The sequence below is a fragment of the Neofelis nebulosa genome, chromosome 9, assembly GCF_028018385.1.
Source record: "Neofelis nebulosa isolate mNeoNeb1 chromosome 9, mNeoNeb1.pri, whole genome shotgun sequence".
Lineage (NCBI taxonomy): Eukaryota > Metazoa > Chordata > Mammalia > Carnivora > Felidae > Neofelis > Neofelis nebulosa.
The window spans coordinates 120,777,379-120,804,221 of NC_080790.1; the positions used below are offsets into that span (position 1 = coordinate 120,777,379).

Consider the following 26,843-nt stretch of genomic DNA (forward strand, 5'->3'; position numbering starts at 1 on the left):
TTTGCTTTCTTGCTTTCTTTCGTGGATAGCATCATGATCACTGGGTTTTACTGACTGGTCGGTTGCAAGGGCTTTCCAGGGCGAGGAGTGAGTTTGTGTTGTTAATTTCTACAACCCTCTCTGGTGACCTGAGAGAGCCCAGTGCCCTGGCCAATCTTTGTGAATATCCAGGTGATTTCGGTCCAGCCTCTGTCAGCCAGACTCCCTCAGGCTGAGTGAGCCATCGGAGTGAACCGTGAGAAACTGCTGGGAGCCCCCACCCCTCCCGGGGTAAATGCCCAGGACCCCCAGCCCAGATTTGCCTTTTCTGAAATGCTCGTTGAGACAAGTTTTCCAGTTGGCCCTTGTGAGGTCCTGCTTGGCCCAGGGTCTCCCAGCCTGCTCTCGCGGGAGTGGTGACACCCCAGGGCTGCAAATCCAAGGCGCCCATGGCCAACACCCTGCATTGCATTCAGGACAGCGGTGATGGGGCTAGAGAGGGGCCTCACTGCAGCCCAACAGTCTCAAAGCCCTGATCTCCCTGATGCTGGGGAGGGAAAACCAAGCTGCCCACCGTCTCTCGACTGCATTTTCTCAAAAGCCCCTTTGAAATTGCTGCCCACGAGTTGGGTACTATTCACAGGCTCAGCTGAAACCTACTGGTGTACTTCATAAGCTGCAGGTTTGTTCCCTGCTCTGTGCGCCTTTCATTTATCCTACAACTACCTCCTTAGAGCTCTGAAGGGGCTCCTTAGGTCCAAATTCTGGGATTTGGGGGACAAATCTGGGTTCCCTTTAAACTTCTTTCTGAGCCTGTGAGAAATTCTCCCTGAGCGGCCCCTGGGCCAGGGAGCCGGGGCTGGAGGAGCCCCCCGTGCCACAATTCCAGTAAGGGGGTCTGCTGTTTATCAGCCCCAGTCCCCACTGTGGCCTCCATGGCCCCACAGCCCAGAGAGGGAGCTGGATCCCAGGGGCCTGGCTGATGCTTTTCCAGGAGCAGGGCAGCTGGACCAGAGAGCAGAGGGCTCAGTGGAGTCACTGTGCACCTGGTGGCTCCTGGGAGCAGGGAGGGTCACAGCAGCAGGCCAGCCCCACCCCATGTCCAGGACAGATCCAGTGGAGGGTGGAGGGGCAGCTCAGGAGACTGCAGGCAGGGATGTGTGATGCCTCCCGCGCCCCTGGCCTCTGCGGCAGTCTCTCCGTCACGTCAGCCCATGGCTGGAGCGGGGCAAGAATGATCAGAACACACATACCTTTGACTTTAAAGCAGTGTTCAGATTAGACTGACCCTGAACTCCTTTTGAGCCAACTTAAGCTGTAAGCAGAAGGGTGCCAAGGGAAGCCATACCCTCCCAGGAGAGGGCTGTGCAGGTTTTCCGATCTGCTGGCTCAGGGGCCAGAGACTGAAGGCATTCGTTGCCCACTCCGAGCCCTTCTGGCCGCTCCCTCTTTCCCCTCACTTCCTGCCTCCTGGGCCACGCATCTCCCAGCTGGAAAGAAGGCCGGGAATCCCAGCGGATTCCCCGACAGCAGCCAAGCACAGACTCATGGGCATTTTAGCTCTTGTTTTCAGTCCGGGTAAGCCGTTCCTTGTTAGGGCTTCGAGTACCTGGGAACTCAACCTATGGGTCTCCGTGGTGTTGAGGGACAAGGCGGGGTCAGGGTCATTCATGTATTCGCTCATGTCGTTTATTGACTAGCTGAGACATACCAGGCACTAGGTTAGGCTCTGGGGGTAAAGGAGGAGCAAGACAAGGCGAGGAGACTTCGTTTTACAGTTTTTATCCCTTGACGACCAGCATCTGATACCTTGAGGTCTCAGGAGCCCCTCTGAAGTTCACCTGAGACAGAGGGACAGCATCCTGGTGTAGCTTCACCTTGGTTTCTAGCTCTGGAATCTCTAGAGTGGGAAACCCATCAGCAGCGAAACTGCCGTCCTGGCCATCCCCGGATAACATTTGCCACTAAATGCAGATGCTGGCTCTTGAGTTCCATGGAGACAGCATTCCAAGTCTGTCTGGGACTTTCAGGGAGAGCTGCCTTCAGGCCAGCATCTTTGGGGCATCGTAGACTGGCAGATTTGAGGTCAGTATGTGGAAGGACAAAGAGTCTGGAATTTGCTGCTGCTTGCACCTCGGGTTCTGAAACTCACTGTCTCTTGCTCATTTTTGCTCCTTTGTTATGGAGTCCCCCTGCCCCACCAATGGATAATGGGAGGTGAGGAACTTCTCCTTTAACACTGAAGCCTTTCCTCATGCATCTGCCTCCTCCTGGCAGGTGTGGATCAAGGAGCGGGGAGAACGCTGGCAAGGTATACCAGATGCTCAGCTCACTCCTGAGCCCCAGGTCTGGTGGTAGTTCCTGGCTGATTACGGGAGGCTACTCACAAATCACGTGCCACGTGGCTCACTGTGAGCTCTGGCCTTTGCTCCCACCCTGCGCCCCCGGACCACTGACAACTGTGGCTGTCACCAGATAGTTCCTGGCCAGGAGCTCAGGGAAGTGGAGTAAACCTTAGACCCAGGTTCAGGATGTAATTCACCAAATATGCAGCTGCGATTGAACTGCTCCACAGTGTTGGATCAGGGTCAGTGGGCTTAGGAAAGCAAACAAGGGGGTATCCCTGTTCTACAGCGCCATGGTTTGCTGGCTCTGTAATAACGAGACCGTTTTTGGCAATTGGTACCAGATACCTTTTGGTGTTGAGCTCTCTCTCCCACTTGCCTTCCCAGAGTAGGTTTTACTGGGGCACTTTCCAGAAGGGCAGTTTTTACAAGATGCTCAGAGGGACTGCATTTAACTCTTGCTATTGTAGCCTGGGGACAGCCTCCGCCATCCCAGTGCATGTAAGAGCGAAGGGTCATGCGGTCAGTGGTTGACTCTCCAGAAGTGACCCCCTTTGCCAGAAGCTGTAGACCTCTCCTTGATAGGAGTCTCTTGTTGGCCAGTTGGCCAGAGGGCCTGCTTCCCATGAACATTGCAAGTGCCACAGTGCGGGGCCTGGCTCTGTGCACCGAGGAAAAGTCTGCAGACACCCAGCCCTCCGCAATAATTCACCAGACCAGAAGCCACTGATGTACAGAGAACACTGAAGAAAAATGTATTTTATGTGAAAAAACGTTAAAACTCTGTATACTGTATCAGCAGCTTTGTGTAAAAAAATGGCAATCAAGAGAGTCTAATATATTTAAAACTTTTTTTAAAAAAAATCCTCGCGGATCTTTGATATTGTATTGAAGTAACTTCCAGGTAGCTCCTCGCCGCGTGGCAGTGGTGGGCCTCGATCCAAGACCGTGGCTTGACCACACCCCAAAGGGGCGTGACCCTGGGGTTGCTTCCAGCTGCCAAGGCCTGTGACAGAATTCACTGTTGAGAGTTTTTAATTAAGATTATTAAAATTCCTTTTAATAACACCTGCTAGTGTGGCTGTGGTCATTGCGGCGAGCTCACTTGAATTATGCTGAGTTGAATTCACAAAGAGATGATCTCTGGGGTGGAGGGCAGGGGAGGGCTCCTGGTCCCCGTCCCCACGACAGAAGGCTCTCCTGGAAGGCCCCTAAAGCAGAGGGAGCTCTGAGGGCTCAGACTCGGAGTAGATGTCTTTCTAGATTGGGGGATGGTGAAATCCAATGCATCGGGGGATGGTGAAACCCAAAGAAGGGTGGTTGGGAACGACCTTTACTTTGTCAAATGTTCCCTTTGGAATAACATGGAACCCTGTAATAACTCATAAGTATATGAGGTTTTTTTCCCCCCTACTTTGAAAGGTTTATCTGGTAGCATGTATAAATAACGGGGCTGTCCTTCTAGTTTTGGAGTGCACCGGCCCACCTGCCTTACCGTTTTTCACCCCTCCACCCTGGTCCTCCTACTGGTAAAATACTCTATACTACTTTACATTACTACAACACGACAGCAGGGGAGACCCTGGTTATTCTCACTTTTTATTTCCAGCAATAGGGGCATTGACAAGCTATGTGGCTGCACAGCCCCAGACTGTGGTCCTTGTCTTTGTCATAAGCGGAAGTTTGTTGGTGTCTTGAAAGAGGGTAGAGAACCGTGCTCTCTTGGATCCTCCTGGATCACATTTACGAAGAAGCACTTTACAGTTGTATATTTACTTTCTCATTCACACAAAGAAAACGTGGCCTGAGAGCTGACTATTGGATTTAGTGCTGTGGAGCTCCTCATGACCTTGACAAGAGGTTTTGGTCGCGCAGGGGAGGCACAGCCCCTTCGACTAGTTCAAGAAAGAATGGGAGGAAAACTGGAGACAGCAAGTAGAGACAACTGGTTTCAGGTTTTATGCTATAAAAATAAGCAGAGAAATGGAGAGGAAACTCTAGAGGAAGGTCAAGAGAAGGTTGATTTAAGATGAAAAATACTCCTGGGGTGCCTGGGTGGCTCCGTCGGTTAAGCGGCCGACTTCGGCCCAGGTCACGATCTCGCGGGCCCTGGGTTCGAGCCCCGCGTCGGGCTCTGTGCTGACGGCTCGGAGCCTGGAGCCTGTTTCGGATTCTGTGTCTCCCTCTCTCTGACCCTCCCCCATTCATGCTTTGTCTCTCTCTGTCTCAAAAATAAAATAAAACGTTAAAAAAAATTAAAAAAAAGATGAAAAATACTCCAATATCAGTATGCTGAGAGGAATGAAGCAGTAAAAGAAGGGAAACTGATGATCCAGGAAAGAGCATTGCTGTAGGGATACAGGTTACTAGCAGAGGGGCTGAGAGCTAATGCCCCAATGGAAGGATTGGTGTTAGGCTCAGGGACAGTTCATTGGTAGTAACAGAAGGCCCAGTAAGTGGGCGGAGATGTAGACGGGTAGGTAGATGTGGTGGCAGCATGTGGAAGAAGTTCTCTCTGGTTGCTTCTATTTTCTCAGTGAAATACGAAGCAAACGCTAAGAGTAAGAACGAAAGGAAAAGGTAGGGTGACTGAGGGAAATGTAGGCTAGCAGTCAATCTTCAGGATCCACTTGAGACTGTGAATTTAAGGCACCGACAGCTTGGTTGCGTAGTCTTTCCCCCAGGACCGTAGGGCTGCCCAGGTGCGGGGGAAAGTAGGTGAAGAGTGGGGTTTAACCAGGGTTGGGATTTTGCCAGGGCAATAACTTGATGGGCCGAGAAAAGGAAAAGCTACCTGAAGGTGTAATCAAAGCCAGTATTTTTTGAACGGGTTTACGAATGATTTAAATGCAGGGGATTACGGAGACAGGACTGGTCAGTCACGCCCAAGCCCGGAGTGAGAGCCCGGGAGCAGCGCGGCCAGCAGGAGGCGCGCTAGGATGGAGGGGGCCGGACTCTCAGGCTTCAGTTCGGGATCCGCTACCTGCGCCGCGGCCGGGTCACTGGGGCTCGTTACTCCCTCTCTCTAGCTGACCCTTAAGAGCTCGGCTACCCGCAGGCCCGGAGCAGGAGCAACTCATCAGCGCAGCCGTGGAGCCGCCACGTTGAAACCCCACGGAGCGACCCCAGAGTTTGGACTCGGTCGCCGCCGGCAGCCAATGCGGAGGCGCGGGGCGGGGCCGGGCCGCGGAGCAGCCAATAGCACATCAGGGGGAGGGGCCGCGGTGGCGTTCGCAGCGCCTGGATTCCGCCGTTAGAGGTGGCAGCCAATGAGAGGGCCGGGACGCGGGCCGGTTAGATTCAAAGGTGCGTATAAAGCTGCCGGCACGCCCGCGCTCGGCCGACTCTGCAGCGGTCCTGTTCTGTCCGGACTTCGCAATGGCTCTGCGCCTCGAGGGTCCGGACGAGCTGCCCGCCGCCTGCCTGTCGCCGTGCGGGCCGCCCAACCCGGCCGAGCTGTACAGCGAGGCGCGGCGCCTGGCGCTCGAGGAGCTGGTGGCGGGCGGCCCCTGTGCCTTCGAGGCCTTCCTGCGAAGAGAGCGCCTGGGCCGCTTCCTGAACCCGGACGAGGTGCGCGCCATCCTGCGGGCGGCCCAGAGGCCCGGTCAGGAGGGCGCGGCGGCGGGGGCCGAGGACTCCTTCGGCTCGTCGCACGACTGCTCGTCCGGCACCTACTTCCCCGAGCAGTCGGACCTGGAGCCGCCGCTGCTGGAGCTCGGCTGGCCGGCCTTCTACCAGGGCGCCTACCGCGGCGCCACGCGCGTCGAGGCGCACTTCCAGCCCCGCGGCGCGGGCGCCGGCGGCCCCTACGGCTGCAAGGACGCGCTGCGCCAGCAGCTCCGCTCCGCGCGGGAGGTGAGCGCCCCGGCTCGGGGCCCGGGGCGGACGGGAGGCCCTCGGAAGAATGGAGCGCGGGGCCGGGTGGTCCCGGGGGCCCCGACTCGCCCCTTCTGCGTGGCTTCGTTCGGATCACTGATCACTCGGCCGCTCGTTGTGTCAGGGACGTGGGGGGAAGCCGCAGTCCTCAAGGAGGAGCATTGTGGCCGAGGTCCAACTCCTGACATTCACATCCCCTGGGGGAGGGGACCAGAAATACTTCTAGTTCCACATTTTAGTTAAAACCAAACGAGAGTGCTAATTTTCCTGGCTGCCAGCCAACACTGGATCCCATCTCCTAAGAAGTAAGTGCGTTACCTAGGGAAAAATTCCAGAAAGATTGTACCCAGCGACAACTTTGGGGCTTAGGCGTCTGTTAATTGCTAGTCACCGCCGCGTGTCTTATCTTGTAGAAAGCCAATACATTCCAGTGGTAAACTGAGAATCCTGCCTCTTTCCGTCCTGCCATTGACCAGAGAAATTGCTCTCTCTCTCTCTTTTTAATGCTTATTTGTGTGTGTGTGTGAGAGAAAGAGAGAGAGAGACAGCCACAGCGAGTTGGGGGAGGGGCAGACAGAGAGGGAGACAACAGAATCTGAAGCAGGCTGCGCAGGCTCTGAGCTGCCGGCACAGAGCCTGATGGGGCTGGAACCCTCCAACTGGGAGATCATGGACCTGAGCGGAAGTCAGACACCCAACCTCCTGAGCCACCCAGGGCGCCCCAGGAAATTGCTCTTTCTGTGAATGAGGCGGGCAGATACCCCTGCTTTGGGTCATCTCTCTTCCCAGTGGGTTTTGGTGCTGTTGTCTTGACTCTTAGAATGGGTGGGGTGGGAAATCTCGACTGCAGCAGGGTGCTGGGTACCTAGGGGTCTGCGAGAACGTAGCACCACGTGAGTGGGGTCGGACACCCTAGTCTAGAACCGTAGTTAGCTGCCACCTTGCTTGCTGACTGGCATAGTGCCCATCTTCCTAGCGGCCGCCTGTGCCAGGAACATGGCAGGTGAAACCCCAGGCCATGGTTAGACTCAGGAGGGCTGGTACCTGAGTGTGTCTGTGGCTTATGATATCTGCATCATTCTGGTGGAAACAGTCAAGCCCAGGAACAAGCCCAGATTCTCACCAGTGTTCTTGATGCTGCCTGTTCCTTTCCTGCTGGTGGCGTTGCAGTGGGTAGAGGGTAGTGTGGGCTAGGGCTTTGCTTTTGGGGGGGTAGGTGCAGGCTCCAGCTACGCTGGTATCAGCCGTGCAGTGCTTTGGGTGTGCTGACGGTCCTTTTGATGGAGCAGACACTCGAGAAGAGTAAGAGGATGGAAAAAGGCCTGATGGTGGGGTGCATTTCCAGGCTTGCCTCCAGGAGGGAATTTGGGCACTTGCAACTTGAGAAAAGCAACGAATAGGTCTCCGTGAGAGAGAGGAGAATTGCCCTAACCTCTTGCCCAGCTCTATTTCTTAGTGGTAGTGAAGGGATTCTGGAGCTGAGGCCAGAGGGAAAGCTGCCTGTCGACTCATGTGCTGGCCTTAGAAGGGGCTCGAGGCTGGCCCTCAGCCACCCTTTTGTCCTGGGGGCATTCTGTAATACTGGCATTCCAGGGTAGAATGTCCTGCCCTGTTCTGTGCCCCAGTCCAGCCACACACTCACATCTTTGAGATGCTGTATTTGGAACCTGGGCGATTTTAATGGTGAAAGGTGGTACATTACCTTTAGATCTGATTAATATTTTCAGTGTCTCTGCCGGATGCCAAATTGCTTGCTCATTTGGCACCTACCACGTATTGGATGCTGTGCCAGGGGCTAGGGGCCGCAGGTGAAGGGCATGACGCTTGCCGGACACTTGAGAGTTGACAGTCTGCTGGTGGAATGGGTGGGGAGGTTGCTACAGATAGAGATATTGGAGGAAGAAAGAAAGCAAGCCTCAGGAGAGGTGGTGACCTTGGATCTGGGTCCAGGAGGATGCGTGGGACTTGCCAGGCCAGAGGGTAGAGACTGGCCCAGAAGTGTGAAAGGACCTGGCATGTTTGGAGGCAGCCAAGTTCCTCACAGCTTGAACAACGAGTAGGCAGGGTTAGTGGTAGAAGAGGAGGCTGAAGGGGAGGCTGGAGCCGTGCTTTGCCCGCTAAAGAGCACTGGGGAGCCATTGAAGGTTTTGAAGGAGGAGCATGATCAAATTGGCGTTCCTGAGCAGTCATTCTGGTGGGAGCACAAGGGAGCCCGGGTTAGAGAGGGCCGAGGCTGGTGTGTGGGGTGCCTGTAAGGAGGATGCCATAGGGATCTAGCGACCAGAAGAGGGTGTGTGTTAAGGCAGTGCTGGGGAGTTGGGCAGGGGAAGTTTTAATGGCAGGACTCGGTCATTCGTTGGCCTGGGAGGGAACAGGAGAATGAGCAAGGCCAAGGAGAACACGGGAGAGGCAGGGTTGGGGAGGACAGAGGTTTTTTTTTTAGCTTGGTGGGCAGTGAAGCTACCAAATTAGGAGGAAGAACAAGGCCGAGAGTGGGGACCCGGAGACGGGTTGGATTTGAGACATGCTAACCTTGAGGCCTCATCCCCTTTACTTTAAAGAATATGATAATGCTCTGCGAAGCAGGTAGTCCCGAGGTAGGTGCAGTTATCCCCACTCCGCAGGTGATGGAGCTGAGGCACGGAGAAGTTAAGTTGCCCCGAGGTCACATAGCTGGGGAAAGACAGAGCCAGGACTCCCAACTGAAGTACGGCGGCCCTCAGCCCCCGACAGTCCCAGTGCTTGGCCTGGTACCGTGCAAGGATAAGGCGCTGTCTCCGTCCTCAGGTGGACAGGGCCTTATGGGGGTGATATCATAGGGAGCTCACCGGGTGGCCCCACCAGAGCTGCGGCTCGGGGTAGAGTTGCGCCTTGTGTGCACAGGAGTGGCTGCGTCACTCCGGCTGCGTCCTTTGAAGTTCAGTCCCTGTGACAGCAAGGACGCTGACGATGCCGGTCCCGGGCTGTCTCAGGATGAGATGAAAAGCTGTTACGCATCTGTGTCCTGATGGTATGCTTGAGCCCTTGCAGTGGGTCAATTTCTGTGCTGCACCCTTTGCCTGGATTCTCCCATTGAACCCTCCCACTGTTAGGAGGAGGCCACAGGTAAGAAGAGACCAGGCCCAGAGAGGTTAAGTAACTTGCCCAAGATCACAGAGGTAGCCCGTCTGCCTAGCTCCCAAGCCCATGCTCGCAATCTCTGTTCCCCGTGGATTCCCTGGCATGAGAGAGGATTGGCACCTTGGCAGTTTTCAGCGACAGTCTGAAGGTTTTTAACAGTTCCTGAAGATTGGGACTTTTTATTTCCTCCTTGCATATCCTATAAACAGGAAAACGACTAGGATAGGACGAATACTTTCTGTCCGTTTCGGGAAGAAGACTGGAGTGGTCAGGATACAGGCCCAAGAAACCGGGGTCACCTGGGAAACGGAGGTGTCTAATCCTAGCTTTGCAGCCTGGAGGGAGGGTTTTCGGACAGGTTTCATCCTCACCTGGGACCTGGGCCACATGCAGGGTGTCTGGCAGGGAGAGGAGAGGCGGGGCAGAAGTGACAAAATGGTCTGAGCGATTCCGCCTGCCTTTCCAGCGAGTTCTTGTCCCAGAGTAGGTGTGACCGGGGCTGGGAGTCTGCCAGGCCCTCCACTGGCTCAGTTTCCGAGCGCCTTTCAAAGCGTGGGCATCCTGCCACGTGAGTGAGGGACGGCATGGAAAAGACACATGATGTATGTGCAGCCTGGCTTCTGAATGCAGGCTGACTGCTGACCTGGTCGAGCTCCACCAAAGCTGGAGGAAATACTGACTGCTTTGGACCCGAGAGCCAAGATGTTGGCTTCCCGAGGGAATTCTAGAATAATTTTGAACCGAACAGGATTTTTCCCTGACACACCTACTCTGGAGTCTTTCCCTACATTACTGAATTTGTTGAGGAGTCATTTTTTTCTTTGCCTCTGCTGCCCTGTGAATCAGCGTGTGGCTGGGCCCCGCCTCCCCAGGGGTCAGGTGGGAGTGGAGACCTTCCCTGGACGTGTTGCGTGCCCCCACTGGTGATGGGTTTCTGTGCTGGCCCTTGGGGTATCTCTGGGTTTTGAATGGGAGTTCATGGGCAGAGCCCATTCTGGAGGTTCCACACTCCTCAGGCATCCTTCTTACCAGCTGCCCGTGTTCCAGAGAGACACCTGCGCTATGACGCGCCCTGGGGCATCCATTTGATAACCTGAGCATTGGGAGAAGCGTCACTGTGTTGACGAAGAGTCCTGCCAGGAGTGGCTGCTGAGAAATCTGGCCGAGGCCCCTGATGTGCGTGTGGATGTATCCGAACTAAGGTGCTCCTGATCTTGTTTAACGCTCCTCTGAGTTTCAGTAGAACCTGTGCAGTGTGATCAGCTCCTGCTCCGGATGCCCCAGTCAGCCCGGGGTGGGCTTTCTCAGCATCACTCTGCCGTGGATGTTTTGGACCAGATCACGCTCTGTCTTGGAGGGCTGTCCTGTGCCTGGGGTGCCCAGCAGCCTCCCCGGGCCCCGCCCACCAGATGCCAGAAGCACCATCCCCGGCCAAGAGTCATGATGTTCAAAAAAGTCTCCCAAGGGGGGTTGGGGAGGATAGGGAGCTATTGCTTAAAGTTTATAGAGTTTCTGTTTGGGGTGATGAAAACCTCTTGGAAACAGATAGTGGTGATGATCGCACAATGCGGTGAACGTAATTCATGCCGCTGAAAATACACTTGAAAATGATGAAGGTGGCAGATTTATTATCTATTTTACCACAATTTAAAGAAATTGCCAGATGTCCCCTGGGGAAGAAAATTGTCCCTGGTTGAGAAGCGCTGGCCTAGAAAGCCTGTCTGATGCACAACTTTAGGCTGTGCCTCACCAGACAGGGTGGCTGCTTTTTATCTCTTCCTTTTGGTTTTATGAGTCAGGTGAGGGATTTTGGAATTGTTAGCCATTTCATTTCTTTCTTTTTATTTATTTTTTATTTTTTTTAAGTTTACTTATTTTGAGAGAGATAGAGAGAGAGAGAGAGAGAGAGCATGAGCAGGGGAGGAGGAGGAAGAGAGAGAGAGGGAGAGAGATTCCCAAGCAGGCTCTGCACTGTCAGTGCACAGCCCAATGTGGGGCTCAAACTCACGAACCGTGAGATCACGACCTGAGTGGAAACCAAAAGTCAGCTTAACCCATTAGGCCGCCCAGGTGCCCCTATTTTTTATTTTATATTTTTTCAAGTAGGCTCCATGCCCAGTGTGGAGCCCAGTGTGGGGCTTGAACTCGTGACCCTGAGATCAAGACCTGAGTTGAGATCAAGAGTCAGACACTTAACTGACTGAGTCACCCAGGTGCCCCTCTTTTTTTTTTTTTTTTTTAAATTACGGTAAAATACACGCAAGTCGATTTGCCATTTTAACCATTAACTGGGCTTGAGCACATTCACATCGTGTATCTGTCTGTACCATCTGTCTGCAGAATGGTTTCGTGTTCCCTGACTGAAGCTCTGCCCCCGTGGAACAGCCACTCCCACTCCCTCCTGCTTTCGGTCCCGTAGCCACCTTCTCTGTCGGCCTGTTCCTTCCTTCACTGTTTCCAGCTGGCGTCCATCAGGCAGCAGGGAAGCCACAGGATCATCCGGATTCCTTTACAGATACAGGATTATCCGGATTCCTTTACAGATACAGGATCCGTTCGCTCGCCAAAAAAGTACTGGGTATGCGGGCTTTCTAAAGACACTGATGCAAACGATATAGCCTCTGGAGGGGAATTTGACCATATGCAGCAACACTTCAGTTGTATTTACGCATCAGCCTAGCAACTCCACGTGTGTGTGTCTGTCCCAAAGAGAACACTGGCAAAAACACGCATAGACGCATGTAGCAGGCTGTTTGTGGCACTACTTACCATAGCGAGAGGCTGGGGGAGCTGAGATGTCCTTCAGAAGAACGGATGCATCCCCAGAGTGGAGTATCCTGCGGCTCTGAGAAAGCAGTGACTAAGTGTCTAGGGCCGCACCGACCAGTGAAGTCACCGTTAGCCACCAGTGGCAGTTTCAATTTATGTGCATTCAAATGAAATATGAAAAACTCATTTCCTCTGCCTCACGAGCTACATTTCAGGTGTTCAGTCTCCACTGGTGGCTAGCGGCTGTTGTGTGGATGGCACAGACCTAGCACATTTCCTTCCTCTCAGAAGCTTGCATTGATGAGCACTGCTCTAGAACAGCATGCATCACGTTCTGCCTTGTAATCTACGGGGGGATGTGAACACACACACACACACACACACACACACACACATACATAATACACATTCTTGTTTATAGCAAACAAGTATGTACATAGATGGGCCTAAGGCAGACTTCTTTATATTCAAGAAAATGGAAGATGAACCAAAAATGGATTGAAATGATTGTAATGCAGAAGGAGGAAGGGAAAGGAGAAAAGGGAAGGGACAAGGACGGAAGCTAGGTGTCTCTGAAAGCACCCTGTTTTGTAAATCGGACGTCGGAGCCAGGTAAATGTTTTACGTAATTATCAATAACTCAGAATGATAGCCCCCTAAGTCCCCCAAGCCCCTCTGGATGCTTTTTCTTTCTGAAAGCCCAGCGGGCATGCGTACTTCACGCTGGGACACAACGGCAGCCACGTGGCTGCCACCGTGGCCCGCGAGCAGTTGGCGTGCCTTCCTGCCTCCCGGGAGAGCCACTGTGCCAGGCTGCAGACGGAGGCCACGCCAGCACCTTAGTCCGGCACTTGAATGGTTAATCGTACACTGACAGCCCATGAAACCGAGAGAGACCAACTCGCACAGGCAAGGTTAGGGTCGACCGTGGACATTTGCTTTGTTTCTAACTCCGGAAGATAATGCCAAGTTAACTTAAAAATTTTTTAAGACATTTCAAGGAGATCGTTTCTGTTCTATTTAAAACCTGTAATGAATGAGGAGAAAAGAGGTCTCTTGTTTTTGAGTGAGACCATCTCCAGAAGAGTAGGTGGGAGAGCACGGGGGACCTGGAGGAAATGGGTTTGAGAGCCATGTGGTCCACGCGAAGAATCCAGTTGCCGGGCTGGCGTTGGCCAACCCCCCTCTCCCCACCCCCACCCCCACCCCCCAGGCAGGTTGACACGTCATTGAATGTGCGCAGACCTCTGGCAGGATTCCAAGCGTGTTGCACACATGTCCTTGCTTTGTGGCTGTGGGTGGGAAGGGAGGGAGACCGTGGCGGACTTGGGGCTAAGACACACAGGCTGCCATGTGAGGGCTTCCTGTGCGCCGGGAGCCATCAGGTGCCCTCTCTGGACTGAGCCCACTGCAGCCGCTACTGGATCGGCGGTAGTATTTGCAGGCGACAGGAGGCAGCGACACTTAGGTACCGCGCCAGCGGGCACGGGGTGCTCGAAAGCAGAGGAGCTGGCTTCCGCATCAGGTCCGCCTCTACGGCCTGTGCTCCCAAGGTTTCCCGATTTAGTCCATTCTGGGTTATTCGGCGGGACCGCCTGCAGAGAGAAGGTGCCCATGTGCTACGGCACTCCAAACTTCCTGAACGTTCGTTCTGTGAGCTGTTTCGTGTTATTAGTAATCATCCTCCGACGGGCTCCATCCCATGTCCTTTGCGAAATATTCCACTGGTCCCTTCAGGATGTATTCCAAGCTCTGTCCCTTGAACACTGAACCTCAGGCTTGTTTGGAATAATATTTAACCCTCTTCTAATAGGTGGCTCTAGAGTCGCTCAGGCCGGGGTTGAGACTCCAGTCCTGCATTCGTTTAAGAATATCCCTAAGAACGAGTCACCTAGCCCCTCCAAGCTTTATTTTCCTCATCCATAAATCGGAGATAACAATTACTGGTGTTTTGAAATCTCTAGATCTCTCTTTAGAGCTTTTGTGCAAGAAAGCAAATGGAAAAGCTCCCAGGTCACGTGAAAAATGAATGTGAGTAGTCTCTGCTTGTCCCCAATACACAATAGCGCAGTGGTTGCTACTGTGTAACTGTGTGTGTCACTCGATCCCTTGGTTTAAATCATCAAGGAGTAGTTGCAGTGACTGTGGCGGTGGTGGGGGGCACCTTTGAGGATGGTGTGGGGCTTGACACAGTCACGGCTGCTCTAGATGTGGCTGGAGATGTGCAGGAACTATGGGGTACCGGGCGGCAGACCAGCCAGCCGGGCTTCTGGCGGCTAGATGTTTCCTCCTGTAATGACTGATTTGCACAGAGTTGCAGATGGGGGTTGACCTGGAATAGACTCTCAAAAGTCACCTCTTGCAGAGCTTTCTAGCCCTAAGAGATCGGGCAGGCTCTTGGCGGCACAGGCTGGGGTAGGCAGTGCCCACAGTGGCCGTGTGGGGGCTTGATGGGCACAGGATGTCCCCTTTCCAGATGCGTCTCTCCTTTGTCCATCCCGCATGATATCTCAGGGAGTGACAGCAGGGACTGGTTCCAAGTCTGGGCATCCTTGCAGGGCCCAGAGACCTGTAGCAGGAGCTCCAGCACCTGGGAGACGGGTCCGGCCTTGGAAAGCAGACACTTGGCTGGCCAGCGAATGAGTCCAGGCCATTGCTGAGCTCAGTGAGGAGACTGTCCCTTGAGAGATTGGAGAAGCCCCAGGTCTCGTTGAGTCTGCAGGACTTGGTTGCATGGGGCTGGAGTGGGGAGAGTACAGGAAAGCGGGGTGGGGTCTTGAAGGAGGGAAGGTCTTCGTGCTCATTGCTTTCCTGCGCAGGGCTGTGCCTCTGTCGCAAACCTTTCAAGAGTCCCGCTCTAGTAAGAGAGGGAGGGGATGTTGGGTACAGGGGGAAGTTAGGGAGGGAAGCACTTGCACCCACCTTCTTAACACCTCGCGTTCCGATCCAGTTTTTTTCAACACCCACAGGAAAGGCTGGGGCTTTAACACCAAATAATGAAACCAATAACAAATTAGAGACTTACTCACCACCTAACAAAGGTGGCGTTTGTATTGTTTGGTTCAGTGGTGAATCAAAGCCCAGTTTGGCAGGCCCTGCTCCTGGGTCCCTGCCTCCAGCAACCCTCCAGCCCTCTCTAAGCCAGCCAGCTGGGCAGGGTTTTCTGTCCCTCCCACGGGGAGTCTGGGTGCACGTCCATGCACCGCCTCTGTCCCCCATTGGCCTGGGTTTCTTGAGGACAGGGACGGACCCTGGATGTGTCTTCCTCCAGCTTTCTCTCGTGAGCTCTGCGCTCATTCCTACACGAGTGTGTTCAAAACCTCTGTGGAGGTGTCACTGCCTGGTTTTACCGCCTGGCTCACCCATCTGTCTCTCAGTCCTGTCCCGCTGCTTCCCATCACGCACACTCTCCGTTCCGGCCACACTGGCCCCTGCCCCATCATTCCCTACCTCTTCTGCCACCACGTGGCTTCAAGACCCTCCCCTTCACTTCTCCCCTGTCAAGACTGCGCCCTTCTTCGTGACTCAGCTCAAAGGCCCTCCCCGCCAGGAATCCTCTGCTCTTACAAACATTTAAGTGCCTGGAGTGCGTCTACCGCAGCTTGACCATCTCCTTCCCACCTCCAAGTTCCCGTGATGTGATCGCCTCGTCCAGTGTGTATCATTCGGCCCCCCTGCGTGCGTGTCTTCCTTTTGCGGACAAGTCCGGTGTCTGTCACATTCTGTAGAGCTGTCTTTTCTGCCTGGCCCAGGCTTCGGCCTGCCATAGACTCTGAAGAGGCGCCGGCCGCAAAATGGAACGCCCGTTTCATGCCCGAGCTAAGCCCTTTCTGTTTTTGTCCCCTGCGATCCCGACAGCAGCCCCTTACATAGATGCTGTTACTGTCCATCTCTTCCAGAGAAGGAAACTAAGGCTCCGCAGCATGCCTCGGGTCACATGGTGGTGAGCTGCAGAGCTGACATCTGTGACCAGGCCTCTCTGCCTTTTGCCCACGATGCTGTGTGACCTGGGGGTGGATACAACTCCAAATAAGATGCATAAAAGCATGTGGGAGGCCGTGAACTTCTCGAGATGCCACCAGTTCAGAAAAATCACGTGTCCAGGGGGTTGAGGCAAACCCTTCCCCAGGAATAGCTCGACAGCTGGGGCTTCATCAACACTGGGGAGGGGCGGGGATAAGTAGCCAGAGAGAAATGGATCTTCCCAGACTCCTCATAGCAGTGACTTCCCGGGAGCTGGCCTTTCAAGGTCTCTCCAAGGTCGCCTCCTGGTAGGCGAGACTTGGGGGTGTTGGAGACAGACCACGGGATCTCCTGTTTGTCTCCGTTTGCTTCTTGAACACCCACGTCCTTGAGGGGTCATGACTGTCGGGTACTGTCTTGAGTCCTCTAGGGTCACAGAGATGAGTCTATCCCATTCCAGGGCCTCCGTCCCCATAGAGGAAGTGAGACCCATAAATAACCTTAATGTTCAAAAAGGAGTTAATGTGGTCCTAAGAGACACTAGTTTTCACTGTTGAAGTGAGGAGGAGGGAGACCCCCTTCCGGCCCAGGCTGCTGCAAACCGTGGCCCAGGGAGCCGTGGCCTTAGCTCGGGGCCCCAGCTCTGGCTTGGTGTGCAGAGACTTGTACTGAGTCTGCACATTCTGACACCCCACAGCCTTGGAGGGATTTCGCTGAGGGCCCCACTCTTAAACTTGCAAAGGGTGTAATGAGAGGCTTGGCGGCTGGAGCGATGCCTTCCTGTGGTGAGCTGTCTGGACTGGCGAAGGGAACCCGCGAACAGATACTTGAGGGAATTTTGTACCTTGTGCTTCATGTAACGTAGTCATTCAGTTCTGACCACATGCCTGTTTTGCAGACGCAGGACCAGACCTTGGGAAGGACTGTAATTTGCTTAGGGCCGCATGGCTGAGGCATCTAGGAACTGTAGTCTGATGCCGAGTGTGGAAGATTGAGCAGCAGGCATGAATGGAGTGCTGCCAGGGAGAAAAAAGGACTGGTCCGAGGAAGCGTGGAGGACAGTGGCTAGGAGGCGATCGGGAGGGTCAGCTGGGCCAAATCCAGATGTGGCCTGAGTGTCTTTGGAGAAGGAGGTGTCTGCGGTTGGGGGCAAACTGATAGTGCAGAAGGAGAAGGGAGGAAGGATCCCGTAGGGTGGGGATCCTCTCCCGGCTCGGAGATGGGCTCCAGAGTCTCGACGGTGCACCGTAAGCTGGTGTTCCCGTGAGCCAACAGCTTGCTCTTCCCTCTGCCTCACGCCATAGGTGATTGCGGTGGTGATGGATGTTTTCACGGACATCGACATCTTCAGGGACCTACAGGAAATATGTCGGAAACAGGGAGTCGCTGTCTACATCCTCCTGGACCAGGCTCTGCTCTCGCAGTTTTTGGATATGTGCATGGACCTGAAAGTGCATCCTGAAAAGGAGAAGGTTTGTGTTCCATGTTTCCAGTTTCTCCTTAATCAGCAGTAAGACTGAGCATCTGTAACCTACATGATCTACATGATGGTGCAGGGTGGGGCGGGGGTTGGATCCCCATGACACGAGAGGCAGCGGAGGCTGTGGCCAAAGCCATTTGTCTGCAATCTCGCAGAAAAGAAACCACAGAGCCAGGTTTCAAACCTTGGCCTCCCCTGAACAGCTGGGAGCTCGGCTGTTGGCCGCACGGGGCTGCCTTGGAGACGCTGCTTTTGACAGTAGCGCCGGCCCGGCCACCGCTGACGGAGCCCCTGCTCTGTCCTTGGCACTGTCCTGGGCTCCTGACAAGTGTTAGGCAACTCCGTCCTCACCGCAGCCCTGCCGGGTAAGTACCTGTTTCAGCGCAGACGTGGTGGCACAGAGAGCCTGGGGTCTGCCGCTGGAAAGGAGCGGGGGTGTGCCTCCCTCGCAGTGGGCCTGCCTCCAGCCCCGTGTTCCTGATCACCGTCACATGCTGCCTCTCCGTTCTCGCTGCTGTAAAATTAGGCTTTTCACGTCCTTTGCTCTGAGCATGACAGTAATTCAAACTGAAGTCTTTAAATGTACGGTTACATAACTCAGCCAGCTTGCTCTCTGTAGCAGAAAGAGGCAAGCGGCATCGTCGTATTTGTTATTCATCTTTTTCAATTAAGCAGCTTAATGTGAGCTGTGAGCTTTGGAACTTAATTCATCCACTTGGCTCATCACCTATGTGAGCACCTTCTCTGAGCCACTTAACTGTTCCAGGCGCTGGAAATAAAGCAGTCAGCAAACCGAACAACGCATTTGGGGCTTCGGTACTATAGGCTGCTTGCAGAGTGGACATCAGCGCACCTCCCCGCCCCCCGTTGTCAAGTAATTTGGTTTACAAAATTTGGCTATTCGACTTCCCCCACAGAGTTCTTGGTGGTTGTTTTCCCGAATGGGGAAACCGAGGATTAGGTTGTCGCTAACTTATCACGGCCGCTACAAAGCCAATTCCTGGCGGAGGTAGAATCGGAGCTTGGAGCCAGGATGAAATGAGCCAGCCGTGTGACCCGCACTCGGTTAAAGTACGAGGTCAGGGGGACCCAAGGCAAATGCATGTCAGGCGTGGAAAAGCACGCAGACATTCAGCCTGTGACTGCTTTTACACAGAGCCAGGGGAAGCGATGGAAGATGTGCTGTTTGACTCTGAGGCTCTCTCTGCAACGAGGGCTGTGTGCCAGCAGCAGGAGAATCACAGAGTGGCTCTGGCCACAGCTCTGATCGTGAGATTGGCTTAGAGACGATCCAGTTATCCAATCCAGCATTATTTGCCGACTCACTTGCACAGTGTTGACTGTTGCCTCGAGGAGGAGTCAAAAGGAAGTCTGTACCTTTGGCCTCAGCATTTCTTGTAGTGTCTTTTTTTTTTTTAAAGATTTTAGTTTTTTTAAGTAATCTCTGCACCCAACACGGGGCTCGAACTCATAACCCTGAGATGAAGAGTCGCATGCTCTACTGATGGAGCCAGCCAGGCGCCCCAATTTTTGTAGTGCCTTGACTTCTTCCTAGAGCAGCACCGCCTTCCCTGGTGGCTTCTCTCACCAGGACGTGTCTGTTGGTGAGTCTGTACCCTCCCCCAGTGGGGGCTGACATCTGCCATGCCCTCGCTCTGTGGCTGGTTCTGGACGCTGGGTGTCCTGTCTGTAGACGCTTGGTCACGTGTTTGTGCGTAGGCCCTCAAAAGCGCTTTGACTGCAGTCACAGAGGCCTGTACGACATTTGGGTAAGCACCGACGGAAAAGATGCAGAAAACTACACCTAAATGTGCCCACAGTGACATTTTTGAATGCTTGCTATTATATGTGGATCCTTTGAAACCTGGGTCAGGAATCGGTATCTCCTCCAGGAACCCCCTGCCCCACCTGCTCCGGGTGCACCTCTATGGAAGGTCCTAGTTTCTGTTTGTTTGTTTAATTTTATTTCGAAATAATGGGATTTTCAAAGGAATTAGCGATAAGGAGTTCCTGAATACTCTTTGCCCAAATTATCTAAATGTTAATGTCTTATAAGCCTCTGTGTAAATTTCAAAATTGAGAAATCAATTTGATATAATACCATAATCTACAGACCTTCTAAGTCTCACTGATCATTCCATGAATGCCCTTTTTCTTATTCAGGATCCAACCCAGGACCGAATCTTGCATTAGTTGTCCTATCTCCTTAGCGTCTTCTCATTTGGAGCTGCTCCTCTGTCTTTGCCTTTTAGGGTGTTGGTGCTTTGGAAGAACATTAGCCAGTTTTCTGTAGGATTTGGGTTTGTCTGATGCTTCCTCATGGCTCAATTCAGATCATGTTTTGGTAAGACCACGGAAGTGATGTTATGTCATGCCATGGTGTTTTTGTTTTGTCTTATGTTTTTATTTTAAAGGAACAGTAGGTTCAGGGCGCCTGGGTGGCTCAGTCGGTTGAGTGTCCGACTTCGGCTCAGGTCATGATCTCGCGGTTTGTGAGTTCGAGCCTCGCGTCAGGCTCTGCTGACAGCTCAGAGCCTGGATCCTGCTTTGGATTCTGTGTCTCCTTCTCTCTCTACCCTCCCCGCTCATGCTCCGTCTCTCTCTCAATTCTTTTTTTTTTTTTTTTTAATAAAAAGGGAACAATAGATTCACAGAAGTTGCAAAGGTCATACATAGAGGTTTCCATGTGTCCTTCACCCGGTTTCCCCAATGGTTACATCCTATGTGACTTCTAGTACAAAATCACAGCTGGAATCTGGGGTTGGCACAACATGTGTTGACAGTTCTATGCCATTTTATCACATGTGTGCACCTATGGTACCCCTCCCCCCCCCCCCCCCCCCCCCCCCCCCCGCCATCAAGATCCAGAACTGCCCCACCACTGTCGGGATACAGGACTATTCTATCACCACAGCCATCTCCTTGCTCCCATTATGGTCCCATCTGCTCTCCTCTCTGTGCCCTCCTCCTCGTTTTTAACCCCTGGAAACCAGTAAATTTATTCCCCATCTCTATAATTTTGTCATCTAGAGAACGTTCTATAAAATGGAATCATATAGTATATGACCTATTGAGATTGGCTTTTTTCATTCTGCATAAGGCGCTTGAGATCCATCCAAATTATTGTATCAATTGTTAGTTCTTTTCTGCTGCTAAGGAGTGTCGTGTGGTGTATCAATTGTTAGTTCTTTTCTGCTGCTAAGGAGTGTCGTGTGGTGTGGTTGTGCCACAGTTTAACTGTTCACCTGCTGAAGGACTTTAGGATAGTTTCCAGTTTCTTACTATGATGAATAAAGTTGCTGTGAGTGTTTGTGCACAGATTTTGTGTGGATGTAGGTTTTCACTTCTCTGGATGATGTCATGCCTTGTTTTTTGAATCACGCGTTACTTTTCTCTCCCTTAGTCCCTAAAGGTAAGGAACATGCCTGATACCTCTATTGTCTCAAGGCTCAGCACACGGTAGGGACTTTCTTTGCTTATGGAATGAATGAGAGAATCAAACAAAAATCTTAAGCATTTAATTTGAATTGTGTAAGGTTTCTAAAGGCATAAAGCTGATGCTGTACTGATTTGTTCCAAATAACGCAGATCGTCTTAGTGTTTTACATACCATCGGATATACATTTATGCGGGTCATTTTCCAAGGATGATTACGCACTGTGGGGCCCCAGCGTATTACCGGAGTACCTTTTTGATAAATTCGTAGGAGATGTGACATTGTTGGTGAAGCCACATGTGATGTGAGTGTGTCCGCCTCAGAAGTCCCATGTTAGAGAACGCTCGTCCTGTTCCCCATACTGAGGATGTCATGGGGGTAAGTGAGGGTGGGCTGTTAGTCATTACTGATGCAGTCAAATAAGAGAGTAGGAGAAATATCAGCTTAGCTCCCTTAAGACTTCGTTAAAATGACATTTATTATTAGTGTGTTTTCTTTGCTGATTTTATCCCCCACATTCTGTTTCAATGTCATTTCTTGGATTCTGGCGTGTCAAAGAATGAGTGGCTCTTCTTTGAGAGCGCATGTACCCGTGAACCAAGAGTCTCACAAGTCCGTGTGAGAACAGGGCACACGAGAAGACGGACCAAGTGAAGTGACATTCATTGAGTCCCGAGAACCGCTGGCTAGCGTGCGTGTGTGCCATTACCGAAGGGGATGGGGGACCGCTCCTTTGCCACCTAGTGCGTCTTTTCGGGAACTGTAGCCCAAGCCCTCTGTCGTTTGCTCACTGGCCTGTGTGTTTCTTTTTCCCCTGTTCCCCGCCGACAGCTGATGACCGTCCGGACTATTACCGGAAACACTTACTATGCGAGGTCGGGGACTAAGATAGTTGGGCAGGTGCACGAGAAGTTCACACTGATTGATGGCATTCGCGTGGCTACGGGCTCCTATAGGTAAGTCTCTAGCCTGCCCGTGCTTGTGACTCTGAACTTTGCAGTGGGTGCATGCTAGATAAAGGAAAAGCTGCTTTTCCTCTCAACGTGAGCCTCCATGGCCGGGCGTTCTGGTAGGTGTGCAGCTGTGCGTGTGAGGACGTCAGTCCGAGCGGCCTTTTGCAGGAGGTGGTTGGGGTGCGGGTCACCTCCCCTGCCCTGGGGGGCCACGAAACTAAGGTGTGGATGTTGAACCTTGCCTGGAGCCCCTGCCAAGGCCTGCGGTGGCCAAACTGGGGTTACCGGTGACAGGAGCAGTCTCAATTCCTGTTCCTTGGTCCCCCCCACCCCTCATCCCTGTTCACTTGCAGGTACGGGTCATCACAGGTCTCAGCGTCAGTGTGGAGGGTAGAGCCGAAGCTGTTACCTTATGCTTAAATCCTTCACCTTTCTTCAAGCCTTATAACTTAGTGCTTTAGTCTAGAAAGTACTGTTCCAGGTTTCTAGCCCCAATTTTGAAGTCTTAACTTGGCAGTGGTATCTTACGGTAGAGTGTCGTCGAATAGAGGGTGCAGATGATTGGATCATTGATTTTCACGAATCTCCAGAAGTTAAGATGCACCATGTTTACTTACGTGGCTCCAATGGCAGTGTGTCTGTGCATTCGATCGTCTGACGGTGTGCGTGAGGCATGTCTTGAGTTTAAAAAAGAAAAACTCATTTTTGGAGAAACGCGCATTCCCGAGTGATGATTGTGTCAGCCCTGGCAGATGTGCAAAAGGTTGTGGAAGCTGAGGGGGTCAGATCAAGAAACTCTTGGTGCCTTTCTTTTCAGACAGTACCATCATTGCTCAGAACAAAATTCACACTTCCTTGAGACTTCCTTTCATAAGACGTTTATAAATAACAGGAGGAGACTAGATTTTCACCCGAGGCAAGCTTTATCTGCGTATACAAACTTAGTCCCAAATGGTTTTTGGCCATCCTGAAATATCAAATATAAAAATTACCCTCTGCAAATGAGATATGCTACCATTGAGGATGATGATGATGATAGGTTTTTTTTTTTTTTAAAGTCTATTTATTTATTTTGAGTGAGTGAGAGAGAGACAGAGAGACAGAGAGAGAGATTGAGTGGGGGAAGGGCAGAGAAAGAGGGAGACAGAATCCCAAGCAGGCTCCGCATTGTCCGCATGGAGCTTGATGCAGGGCTCGAACTCACAAACCATGAGATCGTGACTTGAGATGAACCCAAGAGCTGGTTAACCAACCGAGTCACCCAGATGCCCCGAGGATTACAGCTTCTATTTGTTGACGGTATTTTATACTCCTGGTGTTGGATAGGTGTCTTGTTTGCATGATCTCATTGAAGGTTTTCAGAATCTTTCTTCTGGGGCTTTGAAGGCAGTTCTCAAGGTAGAGACAGAGCTGACACTATGTTTCATGATCTCTCATTTAAAACATCCTATTCCTTTTTAAAAAATTTTTTAATGTTTATTATTTATTTTTGAGAGAGAGGGAGACGGAGTGCAAGCAGGGGAGGGGTAGAGAGAGGGAGTTACAGAATGCAAAGCAGGCTCCAGGCTCTGAGCTGTCAGCACAGAGCCTGACATGGGGCTCGAACCCACAGACGGCGAGATCATGACCTGAGCTGAAGTCAGGCTAAAGTCAGATGCTTAACCGACTGAGCCACCCAGGTGCCCATAAAACATCCTATTCCTGATACAAACTTCTTTATCAGTGGGGTGATCGGGAGTGTAGAAAGCTAGCTCAAACTACTTTATGCAAAATAGAATTTATTGAGTTCCATAACTTGGGAGTGTAGAAAGGTGCAGTTGGTTTTCAGTTCATCTTGACCTGGAGGGCATACATTGATCAGAATATTGTCTCCTGGTCCTGCTTTTTTTCTAGTTGATCTTTATTCTCAGTCATGCTCTCCCTTTGAAGGCAAGGTCCAGGCTTATGTACATAGCCTTTAGTATCTCTCCCAAAGAGAGAGACTTTCTTTCTGCCTGCACTGGCATCAGTCCTTGAAGAATTACTTGGTCCTAGCTAGGTCACGTGCCCATCCTGGGTAGGTCCCTGACCCAAGTGGGTGGCATACTCTGGTCAGCCTGGGTCATATGTCCACCCCATTGTGATTGCAGGAAGTGCCTAAGAAGAAGGCTGGGGTGGATGGGGTTCTATTATTAGAGGAAGAAGGATGCCTGACAGGCAGGGCACATGGCCACTAATCAGCCCTGAATGTGCTACTGTCCCCCATTGAAAATGGCAGCACTGGCAGCACCTGGGTGGCTCGGTTAAGTGTCTGACTTTGGCTCAGGTCACGATCTCACTGTTTGTGAGTTTGAGCCTCGCGTCAGGCTCGCTGCTGTCAGCACAGAACCCACTTCGAATCCTCTGCCTCCCTCTCTCTCTCTGCCCCTCCCCCGTTTGCTCTTTCTCTCTCAAAAATAAATAAACATTAAAAAAAAAAGAAAAAGAAGGGGCACCTGGGTGGCTCATTTGGTTGAGCTTTCAACTTCAGCTCAGGTCACGATGTCACGGTTCATGAGTTCAAGCCCCACATTGGGCTCCGTGCTGGCAGTGCAGACCCTGCTTCGCATTCTGTCTCTGCCCTTCCCCTGCTTGCACTTTCTCTCTCAAAATAAATAAATAAAAATCTTAAAAAAGAAAGGAAGAAAATGGCAGCATGGGAGCAGGTAGTAAGGAGCACTGCACTAACAGTCCTTACGTCCTGGGGTCTAGTCTGCAGTCTAGACCAGCTTCCCACTGGGACATCACTAGCTAGTTTCATCACTTCTAAAATCAGGGTGCTTGCCTAAATCTTTTTGAAGCCCCTTCTAGTTTGTAGAAATGCTGAGGCTGTGGATGTCTAAGTCTCAGTGTGTTGGTTAAACAGTTGGCCTTTTTCTTTCTGTTACCGCATACATACGTTATGTATGGGGTTGGGGTGTTGAATTTACACCGAATGGTGGGTATGCGGTCACCAGAGTTGTGACTCCTGGAGCAGGATATCTAGGCTTTATTGTTCATTTTGACAGTGAGTAAACTAAGAGTGCTCATGCTTACCAGCTTCTGTTTGTTTGTTTGTTTGTTTTTAATCCTTAAGTTTTACGTGGACAGATGGCAAATTAAATAGCAGTAACTTGGTCATTCTGTCTGGCCAAGTGGTTGAACACTTTGATCTGGAGTTCCGAATCCTGTATGCACAGTCGAAGCCCATCAGCTCCAAGCTGCTGTCTGACTTCCAGATCAGCGGCAAGTTTGACCATCTAGTCGACAGTAAACCCCTGTCTAAGGAGCTCACGTTGGGTGGCCTGCTGCGCCTGCGGCTGTCTCGGCTCTCGAGCACCCCCAAGAAGGCTGAGCTGGGGTGTGAGGCCCCCAATGAGGGCAGGGCAGAGGCCAGGCACCAGAACTGCGAGTCCTCCACCGTTGGCGATGAGGACGATGTCATCAGCTGCCAGGACAGACCACAGGGCGGGAGGAGGACGACCGATGCGGCCACCCAGACGGAGCCAGGAGAGGAGGTTCCAGCAGTGAGCACGAGCGACGCGGGGACACAAGCCAGCGTCACCACGGCATGTGCTGGGACCCAGACCGCGGTCACCACCAGGGTCGCGAGCTCCCAAGCTGTGGTTCGGTCCACGTCGGCCACCACCCAGACTGACGTGGACGAGAATGTTCTCTTTTCTCAGGGCACCCAGTCTAAAGAAGGGTCACCAGTGTCCAGGATGTCTGTGTCCAGATCTCCCAGTTTGAGGTCTTCCTCCTCTCTGTCTTCCCAGGGCTCTGTGGCGAGCTCCCCGGGCTCCCAGACGTCCAGCAGAGCCCCTGACTTTGTCCCCGCTGGACACGCCAAGTACTGGGGCGCCCCCCACTTGGATCTGTGCTCACGAGACTCCTTTAGGAACTTGAATCAAGAGCGCCAGTTGCACTTTGCTGGTATCCGGTCCCGGCTCAATCACATGCTGGCCATGCTCTCCAGGAGAACATTCCTTGCTGAGAACTACCTCGGTTTTCACTCCGGAAATGTTATCAGAGCATCAGTGAATCTCCTGGCTGTGAGAGACACCGCGCTGTATCCCTCCTACCAGTGACCGCTCGGCGTTCGGCGCCTCCTGGTTCCATCAGGCGCGCGGTGCTGGTACACTGAGCACCTTGCTTTACAGTTTGTTCACCTGACCTTTGGTCCCCCCGTTCTTCCCTGAATTCTATAAACTGCACATTATTTTATGTGCTTTTATCCTGTTCTTGTCATGTATAAACCAGGTGCTGGTTTTATGGTCGAAACACTATGGGTACAATTTCTTTGCACGACTTTAACTGATATCTCTTAAAGAGAGTGTTTGGGGTTCTCGGGTTCATTCAGGTAAGAGATAAAATGTGTGCTGTGTTTTTTTAGATTTGTGTGCTCTTCTGTTTTAGAGATTTGAACACTAGGTCTTATCAAAATCCTGTTTAGAAAAAACTTTCTTATTGTCTGTCTCTTCTTCAGGTATCTGTGTTCTTAGGATTAAATAAATACAACCAACTTTTTTTGGTGATGGCTTGAGTGTTATTTTTCCCCGCTGACACTTTTCTTTTTAACCCTAGGAGTGTGTCACAAGTAAATGCACATAACAGCTATTTCTGCAGAATTTTTTAATAGTGTTGGGGTGGGGAAGAAGTAGATGACCCAGATTGTTAAGAGAAAATACCCACTTAAAAGTTAGAAGACCTAAAATAAGTTTCAGGGTCATGCCTTCCTTAGGGATAGGAATGTTGGCGTTACTATCCGTATAGTTTGAATGAGGGAACTTGCCAGGACCTGCAGGTCTTTTCATGTGCTCTGCTTGTCTTTTCTTGAAAGAAAAAGCTTGAGCCCTTTAGACAAGGACCTTGGTTCTTTGCCTCTCTGCCAAAGGCGGCCTTAGTGTGCATTCCCGGATTCATCC

General features: G+C 52.1%; 1 protein-coding gene across 1 annotated transcript; it reads left to right on the top strand.

Moving 5' to 3' along the window:
• The first annotated feature begins 5,652 nt into the window (after positions 1–5,652).
• FAM83D (family with sequence similarity 83 member D) lies at positions 5,653–26,445 on the top strand. Its single transcript, XM_058685601.1, has 4 exons — positions 5,653–6,179; positions 17,357–17,524; positions 21,800–21,924; positions 25,016–26,445. Exons 1-4 carry the CDS (start codon positions 5,703–5,705, stop codon positions 26,004–26,006), a joined length of 1,761 nt encoding a protein of 586 aa, XP_058541584.1. The 5' UTR covers positions 5,653–5,702; the 3' UTR covers positions 26,007–26,445.
• Positions 26,446–26,843: the final 398 nt, after the last annotated feature.